Source organism: Camelina sativa, chromosome 8 (genome assembly GCF_000633955.1).
Source record: "Camelina sativa cultivar DH55 chromosome 8, Cs, whole genome shotgun sequence".
NCBI lineage: Eukaryota > Viridiplantae > Streptophyta > Magnoliopsida > Brassicales > Brassicaceae > Camelina > Camelina sativa.
In genome coordinates this window covers 766,524-784,719 of record NC_025692.1, presented here as the reverse complement: position 1 = coordinate 784,719, position 18,196 = coordinate 766,524, and the positions used below count along the sequence as shown (strand labels likewise).

At 35.7% G+C, this 18,196-nt stretch overlaps 4 protein-coding genes, 1 non-coding gene and 1 pseudogene across 5 annotated transcripts; 3 read left to right on the top strand and 3 right to left on the bottom strand.

The window, feature by feature from the left end:
- LOC104705399 (N-alpha-acetyltransferase 50) lies at positions 78 to 2,312 on the bottom strand. Its single transcript, XM_010421389.2, has 3 exons — positions 2,093 to 2,312; positions 839 to 961; positions 78 to 534 (listed from the first exon to the last, which is right to left on the bottom strand). Exons 1-3 carry the CDS (start codon positions 2,244 to 2,246, stop codon positions 317 to 319), a joined length of 495 nt encoding a protein of 164 aa, XP_010419691.1. The 5' UTR covers positions 2,247 to 2,312; the 3' UTR covers positions 78 to 316.
- On the top strand, positions 3,137 to 4,321 carry LOC104709086 (F-box/kelch-repeat protein At3g04660-like). Its single transcript, XM_010425753.1, has one exon. It carries the CDS (start codon positions 3,137 to 3,139, stop codon positions 4,319 to 4,321), a length of 1,185 nt encoding a protein of 394 aa, XP_010424055.1.
- LOC104705398 lies at positions 5,209 to 6,864 on the top strand (annotated as a pseudogene).
- On the bottom strand, positions 6,965 to 7,036 carry TRNAG-UCC. The gene has a single exon. It is a non-coding gene; the product is annotated as a tRNA-Gly (tRNA).
- Positions 10,478 to 12,779, top strand: LOC104705397 (probable indole-3-pyruvate monooxygenase YUCCA4). Its single transcript, XM_010421387.2, has 4 exons — positions 10,478 to 11,408; positions 11,493 to 11,741; positions 11,914 to 12,036; positions 12,531 to 12,779. The coding sequence occupies exons 1-4, from the start codon at positions 10,782 to 10,784 to the stop codon at positions 12,765 to 12,767; spliced, it is 1,236 nt and encodes a 411-aa protein (XP_010419689.1). The 5' UTR covers positions 10,478 to 10,781; the 3' UTR covers positions 12,768 to 12,779.
- On the bottom strand, positions 16,128 to 18,102 carry LOC104705394 (pentatricopeptide repeat-containing protein At5g11310, mitochondrial-like). The gene has a single exon (XM_010421386.2). It carries the CDS (start codon positions 18,035 to 18,037, stop codon positions 16,235 to 16,237), a length of 1,803 nt encoding a protein of 600 aa, XP_010419688.1. The 5' UTR covers positions 18,038 to 18,102; the 3' UTR covers positions 16,128 to 16,234.

Below are 18,196 nucleotides of genomic sequence, written 5' to 3'. Positions count from 1 at the left end.
TCAGTATCTCTTTACTCAAATTTATAGAACAACATTTTAGATATGGAACCTCAATTTCGAACCCCTGGAGTGGCAAGTACTGAGTATAAAGCTTTGAATTGCAAAGTTAAAACTTCCCCAAACAAAAAAAAGGTCCAAAACCAGCAAGTATATAACCATGAATCTATAAATCTAGAATCAATAAGAAACCTTTAAGGTCAACAAGACAAGCAAAACTCGGAAACCGACTATCATCATAACATTAATAGATCTTGAATTGAACAAACAAAGAAACAAACTGGGGGAGGAATGGCTTCCCCGAGTTGGGTATTTTTCATCATTTGTTGGCTTCAGACTGAGCGAAGGACTTGCTGACAACGTAGCAATCACTTGGTTCAATGTTGATGTAATAGTTTTGTATGGTATCTGTGATCTCAAACCCAAACTTCTTGTAGAACTTGATCGCGTCTTCGTTGTTTGTCTGCACGTGCAAGTATATCTCACACATGTTTTGCTTTGAGCACATGTCAAGAACATGATTCAATAGCTTTGAACCTGCAAAAGACAAAGAAAAAAACAAGATACAGAATTTATAGACAGATTTTTTCCTTTTTTAAAAGCAGGGGAATTCAATCTTAAATCTTGATATACGAGGAATCATTGCATAAAACCCTCAGGACTACTTCTTGGTGGTTCGAATCTCTAAATAGACAAACTACAGAATAAATATACTACAGCTAGCCTCATGTGTTATAAGTTATAACGGAAGGAACAACAGAATTACGCAACAGTTTTCTACATTATTCATGTTTTGTCAGTATAAAGATTCAAAATTTGGGATAGCAGATTTATCACTTACCAATGCCAATCCCACGGTATGGGGCAAGAACACCAAGCGTCATTATATAAATTCGCATGCCCCCACCTTCTTTCTTCTCCAGACGACAGGCGATAGCTCCAACACATATGTCACTGTAATATGCTGAGAGAAAGAGAGTAAATCCATTATTAGAACATGAAGAAATTTCCTTGTCTCACAAATTGGAGAAAGTAACCGTCACACCAAGAACATAACTATCCAGGCAACAACAATGAAATAGTTACTGCCAAAGTAAGATGTTGTCAACAGTCTTAAAACTTTCATAATCGCATCTTATTGTACATATTAAAAACTGGTTGGCGCAAAAAGATGTTCCAACCAAGCATTTCACACAAAGGAACACGAAAAAAATTCATTGAATAAGTCTATCAGCAGTAATGGATTACTTTACTAGGTACAACAAATGCTTTGCGCTTGGTTTAAACAAGATAATGCAGTATTCAAACAAAGCTCAAACATGACTAGGTACAACAAATGCTTTGCGCTTGGTTTAAACAAGATAATGCAGTATTCAAACAAAGCTCAAACATGACTAGGTACAACAAATGCTTTGCGCTTGGTTTAAACAAGATAATGCAGTATTCAAACAAAGCTCAAACATGACTAGGTACAACAAATGCTTTGCGCTTGGTTTAAACAAGATAATGCAGTATTCAAACAAAGCTCAAACATGACTAGGTACAACAAATGCTTTGCGCTTGGTTTAAACAAGATAATGCAGTATTCAAACAAAGCTCAAACATGACTAGGTACAACAAATGCTTTGTGCTTGGTTTAAACAAGATAATGCAGTATTCAAACAAAGCTCAAACATGAATCAGTATTTACGAAGCAACAGACAATAGAAAGCAACTAAACTCATCGATTCAAGGATTAGAAAGAAACAATATTACAAACAAAATCATCTTCTTTCTGATTTCAGACACTAGTTCTGAACCTAAATAAAACACAGCTCAGTCAAGAAATTTCACGAAACCGAACAAACAAGAATACAAACCATAATCAAACTTTTAAAATAGACCAGTGAATGGGACTAATCAGACAACCAAAGTAAAGCACTGTTGCAAAAGATACTTCCTTTATAGAGTCTACCAAGCCTAATCACAGAACAGTTCATCATAAACCCCCCCAAAAGCAACTAACTTTCAGGTACATTCGATGATAAAATTAGGGTCCTGGTTGAAAGGCACATTCCCATGAAACTGTAATAGAAAAAAAAAAAGGAAAACGAACCAAGCTTGGTGAATTCGCCGGAAGCGATTGCATCGGCGTAGTACTTGTCGCTGTAGCGAACAGGGAAGAGAACCGTGTTGAGTTTCTTGAGCTGCATCAAGTTTTTGTCTCTGACTCCATCTAGTGATACGCTGACTTCTCTCCCAGCTCCCATCGCCGTCGAACAATCTAGAATTCGACGTCGTTCGTTCGGACAGAGAAAGGGAAAGCTCGCGATTTATTTTTTTAGGGGAAAAAAAAATATAAACTATATAAATAATAATGATAAATCCGCAGGCGAGAGAACAAATTATTGGGCCTAAAATTCATTATGGGCCTGGATCAAGCGCATCCACCGCCACCGGAGCTCGTTTGACGCAAGGTACCGTTATATAACGACGTAGTTTTGCAATTTGTAGCTTTTTTTTTGTCAACACGGTCAAGAATAATCAACTGTTGGATTAGTACTTTAGCAGTATTAAAATTTGTAACGTGTTTAGTGTTGTGCTGTGTGATTCTCTAGATAGTAGCTAGCTACGTTGTTGGATTTTTATAGTTTTACAAATCCTCCTTCATCATAAATGTCTTTCGATTGTATATAAGGTTAATTTATGTGTTTACTTCCGTTAATACATTGCATCATATGATCAAATCAATTTACCAAACCTGCCTTGGTGGATCTACAAGGCAATATTCACAAATTAAAATGCAATAATTCAATATGATCACAACTTCACATGATTCACCGTTTGGTTTTTGATGTCATATAACGTATTTGTTGTATTTGGCTCATGATTGGTTCCTCCTCTACTTCGTAGGCCACCCACCTGTTTATTGTTATTTCTGTTAAAAAAAATTTGTTCCTAGGGAAAAAAAAAAAAAAGAAAGAAAAAAGTGAGCCATTTGGGGTATATATCACCAATTACCGTAAGTTATATCATATCAAATTGTTATCAAATTGTTTTTCTAAAACAAAAAGAAAAAGATTCGTTGGGTCTATATATATACATAACGGTTTTAGAAATCGGTTGTAGCCGGGAAGAAAGAAAAAGCAGAGGAATCGCCATGAAGAGGGTTAAGAAGGAAAACGATCCACAGATACGAGACGACAACACATCCATGGTTGATCTTCCTCGAGATCTGATCGAAAAGATTCTTGTGAGGTTGCCGGCTAAATCCGTACCAAAGCTCATCGTCGTCTCGAAGCTCTGGTCTTCTATCATCCGCAGCAAACATTTCATCGATCTCTACCTGGAACAATCTTTAACTCGTCCATGTTTTCTCCTCTCGTTCCACCGTGACAGCATCCGGTTCTTCAACTCAGTCTCACCGTCTTCTTCTTACACTTGTACAACATCAAGCTTTCTTGATAATAAGCGGCTCTGTTCACAAAGTTACAACGTTTCTCCACCTGTACGCGGCTTGATCTGCTGTCAAGATTTGGATAAGATGGTGGTTTCGAATCCTAGCACGGGCCAGCTCTTGGTTTTACCCAAACTCAACACTAGGAGAAAACTAGGGATATCAAGGTTTTTGGGATACGATACGGTTGAAGATGAATACAAAGTCTTGTGCATGACGGTATCGCAAGTTTCTGGGCCGTTTGTGAGCGAAGAGCATCAAGTTTTAACATTAAAAGGAGGAGCTCAGAAGAAGAATAAAGAAGAAGCTACATGGAGGATGATCGAATGTAAGGTTCCGCATTGTCCTGCAACCAAAGGGATATGTATGACGACGACGATGACTGGTGTTATTTACTACGGAGCTTGGTCCAGTAGTGATAGAGATAAACACGAATCTCTAATTGTGTGCTTTGATGTGAAATTGGAAGAGTTTTCTCTTGTTAAGTTACCCGATGGTGTCGAAATTGAAAGTCATGATCAATCTGATTTGGTCAACTACCAGGGGAAGATAGCTTTGTTGAATAACTCATGGGTTCAGAGCTCATTCTCTGGTAAATTTGATATGTGGGTTTTGGAAGATGTCGTCAAACCAGAATGGTCAAAGATCTCTATCGTGGTTCCTTCTTGGAATGATTTAGTTGGAAAATGCTTAATAAAATGCAGAGGGGCCATTCCTAGTTTCGGCGAATTCATTTTCTCACCAGCCTATTCGGATAGCTCCTTCTTTATTATCACTTACGATCGCGAGAAAGATATTGGCAGAAGAGTTGTGATTGAAGGACTTGGAGATAACTTGCGTTCTGTGAGCCTCTTCTTGGATCATGTGGAGTGTCCTATAATTCTCTAAAGCAAAGTCTATCTGTTTGATGACTTTGCTGGTTTTTTGTTCAGATCTCGGATGGTATCTAGTTCGATGGTTCTGGTTTTGATTGAAGTTCAAGTTTTTTTTAGGGTTTTTTTTCTTCTCTAAAGAACTAAAAGTGTTTCTTATTTGGTTATCTTTGGAGAGAACCAGGTTTTGTTTTCATGTGATGATTACTCCAAAGAAGGGTTTCTATTTGTGAACAAGATTCTCTTTACTTATACTACAGATATAAACACTTATTTGTTGCAAGCAAAAACTTTTGGGGTTTATATGAAAATTACGAATGAATCAAAGAAGGGTTTATTTACTTGATGCATGAAAGCATAAAACATCAGGGGTTCATATGCAAATGACCATACAACTGTTGATTATTAGTATTATTATTATTTTTTTGGTGAAAAACCATACAACTGTTAATTGGTGTCGAAATATGTAACTCTCCAAAATCTAAGAAGGAAAAAACTTTTTGATTTGAAAATAGTACAGAGGTGAAAAATGCGGCAACCCAAAAAAAAAAGGCAACTTATTTTTTTTTTCCTTATAACAAACCATTGTGTGCCAGTTAAGCAATCCCTGACTTCTCTTAAGCTCGAAACTTTCTAAAACCTCATCCCGGTGGTTTGTTAGTTGTTACAGTATTGACACGACAAGGGACCAGATGGACAATGCAGTGAACAAAGCTTTCAGTTTCTTAGTACTTGTTACAGTATTGTTAGTTTTCTCTGTTCTCATGAACTCAAATGGGATATTATCAAATGATTGGGCCTTGAGGCTATATATCGGGTTTGTAAAAGCCCACATGCTTCTAACCTTTCTCATTAAGTTAAAAGAGAACACTTATCGTTTAACATTTTGTGAAGCAGAAGAAGAGTAAACACTTGATGAGATGGGGGAGAAGAAGGGGAAAGCGATCATAGTAGGAGGGAGTATCGCAGGCGTATCGTGCGCACACTCGCTCACGTTAGCAGGCTGGGATGTTTTGGTGCTCGAGAAATCTTCCGAACCCCCGGCTCGGAGTCCTACTGGTGCTGGGCTTGGACTCGATCCTCAGGCTCGCCAAATCATCAAATCCTGGCTTCGTCGTCCACATCTATTAGATGAAATCACCTTACCTCTCTCGATTGATCAGGTTAAAAAAAAACACTGAGAGTTTAGTTCGACAATTGAAACAATCGCAGTGTAATTTCCCAGCTCTGCTAAAGTTTTTAACTTTATCTTGTGTCTGTTGTGTGGGTTTGTTTACAGAGTCAGGCAACTGATAGCGAGAAGAAAGTGACGAGGATTCTAACAAGAGATGAGAATTTTGATTTCCGATTATCTTATTGGTCAGACATTCACTCTCTTCTGTTTAACGCTTTGCCTCAATCCATGTTTCTTTGGGGATACAAGTTTCTGTCTTTCACAATGTCACAAGATAATTCTACTGTAAAGGTTAAGACTTTAGTTATGGAAACTCAAGAAACGGTTGAATTTGAAGGAGATTTGCTCGTTGCAGCAGATGGGTGTTTGTCTTCGATTCGGAATGCATTCTTACCTGACCTCAAATTGAGGTTTGAAATGAGACTCTGATCTTCAGTTTTTAGATACAATATGGAATCAGGCAAACATTTTGTGAACTGGATCATTTGTTTTTATTATGCAAGGTACTCTGGTTATTGCGCGTGGAGAGGGGTCTTTGATTTCTCAGGGAATGGGAACTCAGAAACTGTTACTGTATCCGGATCTTGGAAAATGTTTGTATTTTGATCTCGGTTAACAGACTCATACCGTGTTTTACGAGCTCTGTAACAAGAACCTCAACTGGATTTGGTATGTCAATCAACCAGAGCCTGACCTGAAAGTACGAAGAGTAAAAGACTAATTCCTCTCTCGGTTTGATTAGAATGTGTTTTAAGTAGTTTCTATTGATTCTGCTTTGTTGTTGTTATGAAATTACGATATCAGGGCAACTCTGTTACTCTAAAAGTGAGCCAAGAAATGATCAATAAGATGCATCAAGAAGCAGAAACCATCTGGATCCCCGAGCTGGCGAGACTCATGAGAGAAACAAATGATCCTTTCCTTAATGTTATTTACGACTGTGACCCTTTAGAACGAATCTACTGGGGAAACACTGTGCTGGTTGGAGACGCGGCTCATCCCACGACCCCTCATGGTGTAAGAAGCACAAACATGTCGGTTCTTGATGCGGAAGTGCTAGGGAAATGCTTGGAGAAATGTGGACCTAATAACCTAAGTTTGGATCTAGAGGAATATCAGAGAATAAGATTGCCTGTTGTTTCTGAGCAAGTTTTGTATGCAAGGCGTTTAGGGCGTGTCAAGCAAGGTCTGGATCATGACGGAATCGGTGGTGGCAGTTTTTCTTTGGAGCAGAGAAACATGCCATTCTTTTCTTGTGCTCCCCTTGTCTAGTGATGTATATATTTGATGTGAGAGATGTTGTATTTGTATGTTAGTGATTGTGTGTATAATAGACATGAGCATAACATTGTGAACGTCAATGTAGAAACTATTAATACTTTGAATACAAGTTTTATAAAACTGATGAAAAAAATAAAAGCATTTCTGTGTTTTTACAGACCCAAGCTGGTGGTGGTGGAAGCAAGAAAAAGAAGAAAAAGAAGATGCGTCTGCCGGGAGTCGAACCAGGGTCTATTGCTTGGAAGGCAATTATCCTAACCGTTGGACTACAGACGCTCCTGTCCTTGTTTTACAAGTTTATGTATTTATTATCGCCACATAATCGTTTCATTATCTGCATTTTGGCATAATATGTCACTCTAGCTTTTTTGTTGGTTCTTGCTGTCTTGCATGGTGGATACTATTTTTAGACCATATTATGATATTTTGGGATAATTATATATATATATATATATATATTACACCTTTTTGCTATTGTCCGTTATAGAGAAGAAAAAGAAGAAAAAAAAAAAAACACTGACGTGAATCATGTGATGCGTCGCACAAAATGCATTAGTTAAGAATGTGGAGTGTGGACCATCCATTAAACTTCTTTTTCCTATCTTAAACTACTACGATTAACAAGACCATGACAGTTTGGATAAGATATTACGTAAAAAGTATCATGTTTTCCAAAATCACATTTATTTGTAATGAATCAGTGACTTATACTGTTACGCATACTGATGCAAATGTCAAGGGGTAATAATTTAATCCTAACGTACGTCTCAAATTTCACGTTGAAGCTATCTCAGCTGTCGAACATGCGTCTATGGTACATATATAATGTTTATCACTTATCAGTGTGGTCATGTAACTATGGTATTGAGGTTGAGGGCAAATTCAAGCCTGACAGAAAAATTCCAAAGAGCATTGAGTCGGATATTGCAGAAGGAGAAATGGAAGAAAAGGCCAGAGGAAGATGACGTTTTTGAGGGACCCTAAATTCTTTTGTCTACATTGTAATGTTCATATTTTTGCCATTATCGATAGTTTATACAAGATTGCTGATGTTGATCCATCCAAGAACCACAATATTCCTCGTTTAACCAAAGGGACCATCGATACACTATGTAACGTGCATATAGAGTAGTTTAATAGTAGCTGATACACTTGTATAACTTGTATTTTTCTTACCAGCTAGCTTACTCATGAGTCTAGGCTCTATTTAACTGAATGTTAGGACCATTTTAATTAACAAAAGCACATGTATGGACCATTCTATTATACGAAGCATGCATAAATAATAAGTCTATATAATTTGTTTGATTTTGAAGTTGTAGTTATCTTTATGTAAGAAAAGAAACATTTAGCTCTCGTCCAAGTATTTCAAGTTGACGTGGTTCTTAATTAGTCTCTTACTAATACACACTTGAGCTTTGAAAAGGTTGTGTTGTGCAGAATATAGTTTAAACTAGATTGAACTTATATTCAATAAGCATCTTTGGTTTACCTAGCTAGCTTTATTTATTTATTTATTTTGGTTTACCTTGCTAATGAATAAACTTAAGTATATTTGCTAGGTTAACACATTTTTTTTTACTATAAAAATAATATTTCTCACGTATGTATACTTAATTATAAATTATTTGCAAATTAAAAGGATTGTAAAATAAGTTGAGCATGTCATATATTAGACATATATGTGGAGTAATAACGTAAATAAAAGGGATGATACATGAAAGAATCGGCATGTTGATTAAATATTGTTAAGATGAAGTCAGTCCTCATATATTGACAGTGATAAGGTTTTTTTATTTGATTGGAGTGGACAAAACATTTGGGTGATTGCTTGGGTCTACGTACAAATTATTACAATATGCATCTAGGTCAAAGCATATATAGTTTTATGTTTGAATCGATTAGATAATACCCCGAATGTAAGTTAATATAGTTTAACATTTACGTGGGATATCGCTTACGTCTTAATCAACTGTGTGAAACCTTAATCAATGAGATGAGGTTTAGCATGCACTAAATAATTAATTTACCGCTTAAAACACTACCACGCGCATACATTTCTGAATTAAATAAGTCCCATTCTTTCTTTCATTTAGAATAACATCCAACTATCCAGGTCCCTAAAGAGTATAAACAACATATATGCGGAAAAAAACAATTCATCTAACACATGTGAATAAATCAATTAGAAATCACATTCTTTGGCTGCAAAACCTGGATGATGAATGAGATCCCTCAGATTTGGTGTGGTAATGATATCTCATAAAAGTGATTTTGGTTCAAATCTATTAGTAGCTAGTTAAATTATCTAATTGATAGATGACATATCATATACTTTATGTTGTTGCGTCCAGTATAAAATCCAATCTAGAATTAAATGTTTCATAATTAGTTGCATTGAAAAAGATGGCTTCGCATAAAATATGCTAAAAATTGATATTGCAACCTCAGAGGAGATCATAGGGGAAGTGGAGGTCGGCTGCATTAGTTGACATTTAACGAAGGAGTGGTCAGTCATGCGCAACTCAATTACATTTTCCACATATCTACTTATTAATTATGTGTTTGGTGCAATCCTCATTAATTGTGCTTGTTTTATATCATCCCTCCAGCCACCCCCAAAACCAAAGCCTAGAATAGAGGTTGTTATCTTTTGATTATCTTTCTTTCGCACGAAAATGAAACCACGCATCATAGGGAGACCAAAAGCCTATGACATAAAACAAAATTGCACAGAAGATTCTACATTGAGTTAAACAGTAACAGTTAATAAATTTCTACATATTGCATGTTGTTGACAAAAACAATTCTGAGAAATAGTAGATGTGACAACACTTATTCGAGAGTTTGTGTATCTCAATTGAATAACAAAAATAGAACGATGTTGTATGCTATACTATAATTTATGCTGGTTATAAAAAAAATTATAAACTTTGAATTGTAAAGTTTCATGTAATGATGCAAAACAGAAGATTTATGTAATGACGGAAAGAAGGTCAGAAGGCCATCTAAACCTTTGTTAAAGTAAACAATAGTATTTGAGTATTAGACATTTATTTACATATAAGTTTTCCACTTCCTTGACCTCAACAAACTTTCGGTAGAAGATTAATTATTAAAAGTTGTATAAATGTGATCAAACACGTCAACGCAAATATCATATACTTACACGTCAACGGATTGTTCGTTTAGTGTTTAAAAGACAATGTTTTAACTTTTACATCAACACTGTCTTTTTTGTAGTTAACTTTTTTGTTCGTTATAAACGTATAGAGAAAATTAAATTTAACATATGTTTGCTCACGCAGAGTATCAAAGTACTAAAAATGTTAAGCATAAGAGTAATCGCGCATTATTGCATCTTAATGTAAATTCTTAGTAATTATCACATTATTAAAACCCTATTATATCAAAGTCATGTAAACATATTGTAAATATATAACTTTGTTTCTCAATTAGCATATTTTTATATTTTATTTTGGTTTCTATAATGTTTGGGACAGTTTTTTTGTGGAGCAAAGCCACGACATACAAATTTTTTTTGCTAAATGACATATATAGCAGAAAAAAATGTAGTCTTTAATCGTAGAAAAACAAAATAGTTTGACTAGTAGTAAAGAATCTATGGCAAAGATTTTTCCAGTGGGTTATATTTAATATCTACACCATTTTTTTCCCCTCTTAGACCTACTCTACTCCCTACACTATACACACATCACAACACTTCTCTTCTCTCTCTCCCACCCCCATTACTTATTGAGAAACACACACACACACACAAATCCTTTCCTTTTCTCTCACGCCTTCTCTATAGCATTTACACCTCATCTTACGCGTTCTCTTTATAATTTCCAACATTGGTTTCTTGGTTTTTCCCGAGAAACAATCAAAAGAAGACCCTAAAACAGGACACTTATTAGGTGCATGTGTGTGTGATCGTCAGAGAAAAGATAAAGACACTTTCTTCCTTCCTTCCTTTCCTTACTTAGTCTCTCTCTCGCTCTCTCTCTTATTAATCGACATGGACACTTGTAGAGAACTAGAGCCTAGTCACATCTTCGTTCCTGGTCCGATCATCGTCGGTGCTGGTCCCTCCGGTTTAGCAGTAGCGGCTTGTTTATCAAACCGAGGCGTACCATCGGTTATCCTCGAGAGAACCGACTGTTTAGCTTCTCTATGGCAAAAAAGAACCTACGACCGTCTCAAAATCCATCTCCCTAAACACTTTTGCGAGCTTCCTCTTATGCCTTTCCCTAAAAACTTTCCAAAATACCCTTCCAAGCAACAGTTCATCTCCTACGTTGAGTCATACGCTGCCCGGTTTAATATCAAACCGGTGTTTAACCAAACCGTCGAGAAAGCCGAGTTCGATGCCGTCTCTGGTCTATGGAATGTGAAGACGCAAGACGGTGTATACACATCCACGTGGCTGGTGGTTGCCACAGGGGAAAACGCTGAACCGGTGGTTCCGGATATACCCGGTTTGAAGAAGTTTACTGGATCTGTTGTTCACACTAGTGCGTATAAGTCCGGTTCGGTGTTTGCAAACCGGAAGGTTTTGGTAGTTGGTTGTGGAAACTCCGGGATGGAGGTCAGCTTGGATCTTTGTAGATACAATGCTCTGCCTCATATGGTAGTTAGAAACTCTGTAAGTAATTTTTTTAATCATGCTCATTATCAAAACTATATGTAGGAGCCGGGTCTAACCAATTATTATAACTAAATGACGCAGGTACATGTGTTACCAAGAGACTTCTTTGGCCTATCGACATTTGGAATAGCAATGACACTACTGAAATGGTTTCCTCTAAAGCTAGTGGACACTATTCTCCTACTTCTTGCTAATTCTACGTTGGGTAATACCGACCATTTAGGCCTTCGACGACCTAAAACAGGACCAATTGAGCTTAAGAACGTCACCGGTAAAACTCCGGTTCTTGATGTCGGCGCCATTTCTTTAATCCGATCAGGACACATTAGAGTAAGTTCATAATCTTGTTTTTTTTTCCTCTTCTCCTCTAGAATTAAAAGATTAGATAAATGAATAGTTTGCATGCGTGCGTTTGTACTTTCGGTGTGTGAATGTGGCTAATATTTTACTTGTTTATTCCAACAGTTATGAATTGATTTGTCTTGTGGTTATTAACTATTAGGTGACGCAAGCGGTGAAAGAAATAACAAAGAACGGAGCAAAGTTTGTAAACGGGCAAGAAATTGAATTCGACTCGATAATATTAGCGACCGGATATAAGAGTAACGTACCCTATTGGCTTAAGGTACTTAATCACTCTGTCTCTCTCTCTTGCTATATAGTATCTGACTATGTGTGTGTATGTGATGATGATGAAATTATATGTGGAACCAAACAACATACGCATGCAATTAAAAACTTCGTTTTCAAGAATAACGGTGATGGTGATGGCGATGGTAAAATGATAAGGATATGCATATTATAAGGTATATGGACTACATATAAACAATAATAGTTTTTAGTGTTCTTATTTAGTGAATCATCCATCGCTTTCTATGATATGGACACAACACATGCAACAAAGGGAACAACACTCCAAAACTCTTCTTTTCTCCATGCAAAATGGAATAAAACTTTTTCACTATATAAAATTCCCAAAAAATACCAATTATATATCTCTAAAGACAACAACAACAACAAATACTCGCTTTGTTTTTTTTCATGTTTTTCTTTGTCTCATCGCCCCCCACCTCAAATATTTATTCTGTAATTTTAATTAATCAATTTTGAATTTTACAGGACAACAGTTTTTTCACAAAAGAAGGAATGCCAAAAACGCCATTTCCTAACGGTTGGAAAGGAGAGGAGGGACTTTACACGGTGGGTTTCACGAGAAGAGGACTCTCAGGAACAGCCTTTGACGCCGTTAAGATCGCTGATGATATAAAAGACCAATGGATGAAATCTAACGGCCCGTTGAGTAGTAGGAATATTTGTAGTTCCCATATCATCCATCTTCATTTCAATAAATCGTAATGAATTGAGTTACTTTTTTTTGTTCTTGGTCTCAATTTTGTTTGACTTGTTTGTTTCTTCATGATCCCTGATGGAGTTACAGTAGGTTTTTATTTATTTATCTAGTTTTTTCCTCATCTTTCAAGCTACCATGTGTTGTAAATTTGGTTTATATTCACTCCTTTGGCTGTAAAATTAGACAATTTATGTAAATTGGTTATGAGTTGAATTTGCTTTAATTTACTCATAATAGTCCATTTAGCTTTAACGAATTCAGACATACAGAAAATTAACTACTACTATTACAATGGTCTTCTTATCACATAATCTATTTCTTATCGAATCATATACATCTTATTTTTTCAAATACTTTATTTAGTAAAAATACCTTTTCCAATCTTTTTCTATATAAACCAGAAAATCTCTTGAATCTCATAATATGTGCATCTCTGTATAGTTAACGACATGATACGCAGTTCTTGATATATAATTCATTATTGTCCACAGTAGCAACTCTGAATTGTCCTTTAGATATTGCATGGAGTCCACAAAGATTTACTTTGATTGACTACATCAATTTGCAATCTATGAAAAACATATTTAGGCTGTAAACGAGACATACTAAAATTTTGATATTGTTCAACCGGACTAATAACTTCACNAAAAAAAAAAAAAAAAAAAAAAAAAACGTGTATGGTAATCACCATCTAATTTTGATTACTTTTGTAGGTTCTTTCTACTTCACACACGTTCAAACAGTTGGCTATATTCACTTACACATCTACATATCAATATAATACTATCAAACCTCAATGTCATTTTTATAATTTGAATGTATAGTAGGTTCATGATTTGGCCATCATTTTGACATATGGATAGACTGTGACGGAGTGATGACGACGACTTTGACATACTTTTGCAGTATTATTAATTTTTTTATTTATTGCCAACTTGTCCTCAGTATTTAAGTGTCTACCTATTACCTAGTTAATGACTTAAAACATTATTTAGCCTTTCTCTTTTTGTCTTTGGAAAAACAACAAAAAGTATTTAGAAAATTAGAACTCAGTCATATTATTGAGTTAGTATAAATTCACATGTATTAAATATTAACACGTAAAAATTCATTTGATCAGTTGTCCACGAGGACGACAATGATGGAGCTCTGACAGATTTTGGATCATTTCGTACGAGAACTATCAGACAAGATCTTTCTCTCACACTCTTTTATATGTTTACGTCATATTCATTTTAGAAAATTACACGTAAGTATATTATACGCACGAAGAGGCAAATATCATTGTACTTGGGTGCTTCGTATATCTAAACGTCGTATCACCAGATGGGTAAAATTTTAGTTAGAAGCAACATTTAATGAGAAAAGATTGATAGCTTTATATGGGAAAGATTTTGAAAGTTGTGATGATTATTTAATGATAGTTTTAACAAAGTCAAGTACGCATAGATACTTGGTTAACAGAAGATTTTGGGAAAGTTAAGTACTTTTAGAAGATTCTGGCCTGAAATGTTTAGACGATTTGTTGACTCTTGTGTCAAATTTAATATTTAGGGTTTGAATGGTAAGTGCGTTCACGGCGGTCAAATCCATGTGCGATTTGACCGTTCTATTTTTGGGTGGATTAGAGACCGCTGCGGACCAATTCCATTTGTATGCAAAAATAGTCTGCAGTTAGTCCGCAACGGTCTTGTCTCTGCTTTATTTGGACCGTACCACTGCTGAATGGTAAATAAAAAACGGTCTAATCCGCAAACGAATTTGTCCGTCTCAACCGCTGTAACCATTCACACCCTTAGTTGACTATTAATTAGAAGCACAAACAATCCTTCTATTCTTTTAAAGGTCGATAATTTTTTCTTCCACAAAATTATAATTTTCTAGCTTTTCAATTTATTTATTCTGTTTGTTAATAACTGCTAAGATATTGTAGTTTAAAAAAAAATTGAAAATTAGCTGAGTAGTTATGGGAAAATGTTTTGTAGAAAAAATAATGTATGCATTAAGATTTAAGAATTTAAGAAAATTAAATTTTAATAAACAGACAAAAATATGAAGTAAAATACGTATGCATTTTTTATGGAATCAATACATATTAAATAGTTTCTACAGTACATGGTTACCAATCAAATCTACTTATTAACTATCACAATTTGACTATCTATTCCATTGACCCATTTTCAATCACTATTTATCGGCTGACCAATTGAGATTTGAGTTAATTTTCATAATTCTACATGTATTAAGAATAAATTAATCCATAAATATTACTGTACATTCGTTTTCCTTTGTTTATTTTTTTTAAAGCACTACGTATTACTCCCTCTGTATCATAATAGATGATTTTCTAGAAAAAAAATTTGTATCACAAAGATTGATTTTCTGTAATTTTTTACTAATTAATGCTAAGAAATTGTAGTTTTCAAGAATCATTGATTAAGAATTTAAATTTTAGTGAACTACTATTAGTTGATAGTAATGAAAATATATTTTTATAAATAAAAATGCATTTATACCTAAATATTCAATGTTTTTTTTAATTTGTGTGAAACTCCTAAAAAATCATCTATTTTGATACACAGGAAGTATTATTTTGTTGCCGCTTTAAAAAATTATTTTATTATACATTCACATGGAATTTGAATCCCAAATTTGGGAAGTGATGATTTGATGATGATATATGAAATATGATTGAGAACCTCGATACCCAAAAACCAAAACGTTTATCAAAAAATAATTTAGAAATAATCTACACGAAGAGAGAAGAAGTGGCCCCAAAAATCTGAACACATCTCAGTGGCATGTTGCTTTTAAAGAGCAGCTTGACCTTCGCTGACATATTAATTTTCACACAAAACATTTTTTTTAATTACAAAACCTAATAAGAGTTTTTATTATAATAATGTCATCATCCTCTGTGTTTGTTACGTAGGCTTCATTGAAGAAGAGAGGGACCGCTCACTACCTCCTGCATCTTTTGATTCCCTCTGTCTTTCTTTGTTTTTCTTCTTGTTTATTCACTTCACCCCACTTCTCATATTATTTTCTAAATATTTTTGCAAATAATTTTTTTTTTTCTTTTGTTTGTTTATAGTTTTTGGTCCGAATGTTTACATGTCGAATTGTTTTACGTTTCCACTTATATGTCAAGTCTATGTAAGAGACTTCTATGATATCAAGTGGCACGTGATCGAATTTTAGTAAGATTCGATCTAATAATGTATACATACAATACACACACTTATCAGTCAAAATGGTTTATAGACAAAATTTTGTTTTACATTTTTTTTTAATGTCTGAATTCTATTTCGTTCCTGTTGTGTCTGAAAAGGCTTAAGATGCTTTAGACTGGTTACATGAAAAGGTCATCTGTAAGTTTTATTTTAGATTAAATGGGCGTTGCATTCTACTACTAAAGAGCCCGTTACAAGCCCATTCTCAACCTTGAGGATTTCAAGACTCCCGGGTACTCTCACTCGAAACCCTTTGCATCTCCATGTTGTTCGTTTACATCATCTATCGAGTTTTCGTCGTCATGAACGGCTTTCTTGTGAGATCCACGCATCTTCACGAGTTTTCTTGGGTTTCTGCAACCTTTCAACACATCAGACATTGCTTCTGCTCTATGCAAAATAGACTTCCTTCTATCTTTATCAGGCGGCCCATCTACGGCTTCTCTGTATGTATTTGGCAGCTTCTTCGAGTGAGGAAGAGACGACATTAGACTTGACAATCTCTTCGCCATATCAGTCATCCCTTTCAATCTCAACCCGTTATCAATCATCTTAAACGTGATGTACTGTGGAATAATCCCTCGTCTCACCGCATTCTCAAACTCTTCGAATGATTCTTCCCACATGTCGAGTCTGCAGAGCAAATGGATCAGCATCGTGGTTGTTAATAAGTCAGGATCAATTCCTCTGTTTTTCATCTCCTTGATCACTTGCATTGCCAAACTCAGCTTCCCATCCTCGCAAAGCATTTTCAAGATCAAATGGTATGTTAACCGGTCTGGACTATGTCCAGCTTCAATCAACTTGAAGTATAAGTTCATCCCCGCTTCAGTCATGCCATGCTTTGAGAAATACTTAAAGAAATGGTTATATGTAGTCGGAGTAGGATCAACACCTCGTGTCATCATCATCTTGAGTATCTTGCTAGCACCAGAGAGATCTCCAGCCTTGCAAAAGTTCTTCACAAGTGAATTATAAGTCACTATCGTAGGACCTGATTCACAAACAAAGAACCTCTCCATCATTCCTAAAGCTTCTTGTAACCGACCTGCTTCTCCTAAACCTTCGATTATAGGATTAAACACCATAAAATTAAGCTCCATTTCTGCCATCTTCATATCTTCAAGAACTTCCATAGCAATCTCAACACGACGCATACTGCAATACCCTTCTATGAGAGTACCGTAAGTAACAACAGTCGGCTTCACATTCATCGCTTTCATATCTTCCCATAACTTCTCAGCCTGCTTTAGCTTTCTTGAACGGAACCATCCATTCAATAAAATGTTGAAAATACGAACAGAAGGAACCCAATTTGAATCCATCATCACTCTTATTCTCTCTAAATACATTGAAGCTTCTCTAACATGTCCTTCTTTACAAAGTGTATCTAATAAAACCTCAAGCAACTTAAGCTCTGAAGCTGATTTACAAACAGGATCATAACTTCTAGCGAATTCAAAAGCTCGTATAGCTTGTTGCACAATACCAGCACGAGCGTACCGTCTGATCAAAACGATGAACGTATCAGCAGAAACCAGATTCGATCCTTCATCGCTTCTCACTCGATCAAAAATCAACGACCAAGCAATTTCAAATTCACGAGCTTTACACAAAGAATTGATAACAGAATCGAACACTGAAGGAGAAAGCGTGAACCCAGGTTTCGTCTCAGCCCATTTGTACACAGAGTGAAGCAACATCGGCGATGAACTTAACCGATCGAACAATGCTTGAACCAACTCAACACTCGGTTCGATTCCGGTTTCATCAAGAGCGGATGCGAGACTCGAACCGGGAGCAACGTTAGTGTTCTCGAGAAGATTCGATATAGTGGAGAGATCGGGAACGGCGATATGATGCGGCGGAGTACATGTAGAATCGTGTGCGGCGGGTGATTGTAACCGTTGGATGAGAGGCTCAACGGGAATGGACGGGAATGAACGGGGAGATGATGATAACAATCTATGAAGAAGGAATTGGTTGTGAGGATTAGGGTTTAAGAGGAGGTTACGGCGGAAGGAGGTGAACAGAGAGTTCATTGTCACCGCCGTTAATTAGAATTAAAGTGGCCGCCGATGAAAGTAGGATACTCCGACTACGCGACATTTGGGCTTTCGTTAGTTAACTAAAATCTAAAGTAAAATATTCATGGCCCATTTTGCAGTATCTGATTTTTTTTTTTTTTTTTTTTTTTTTTT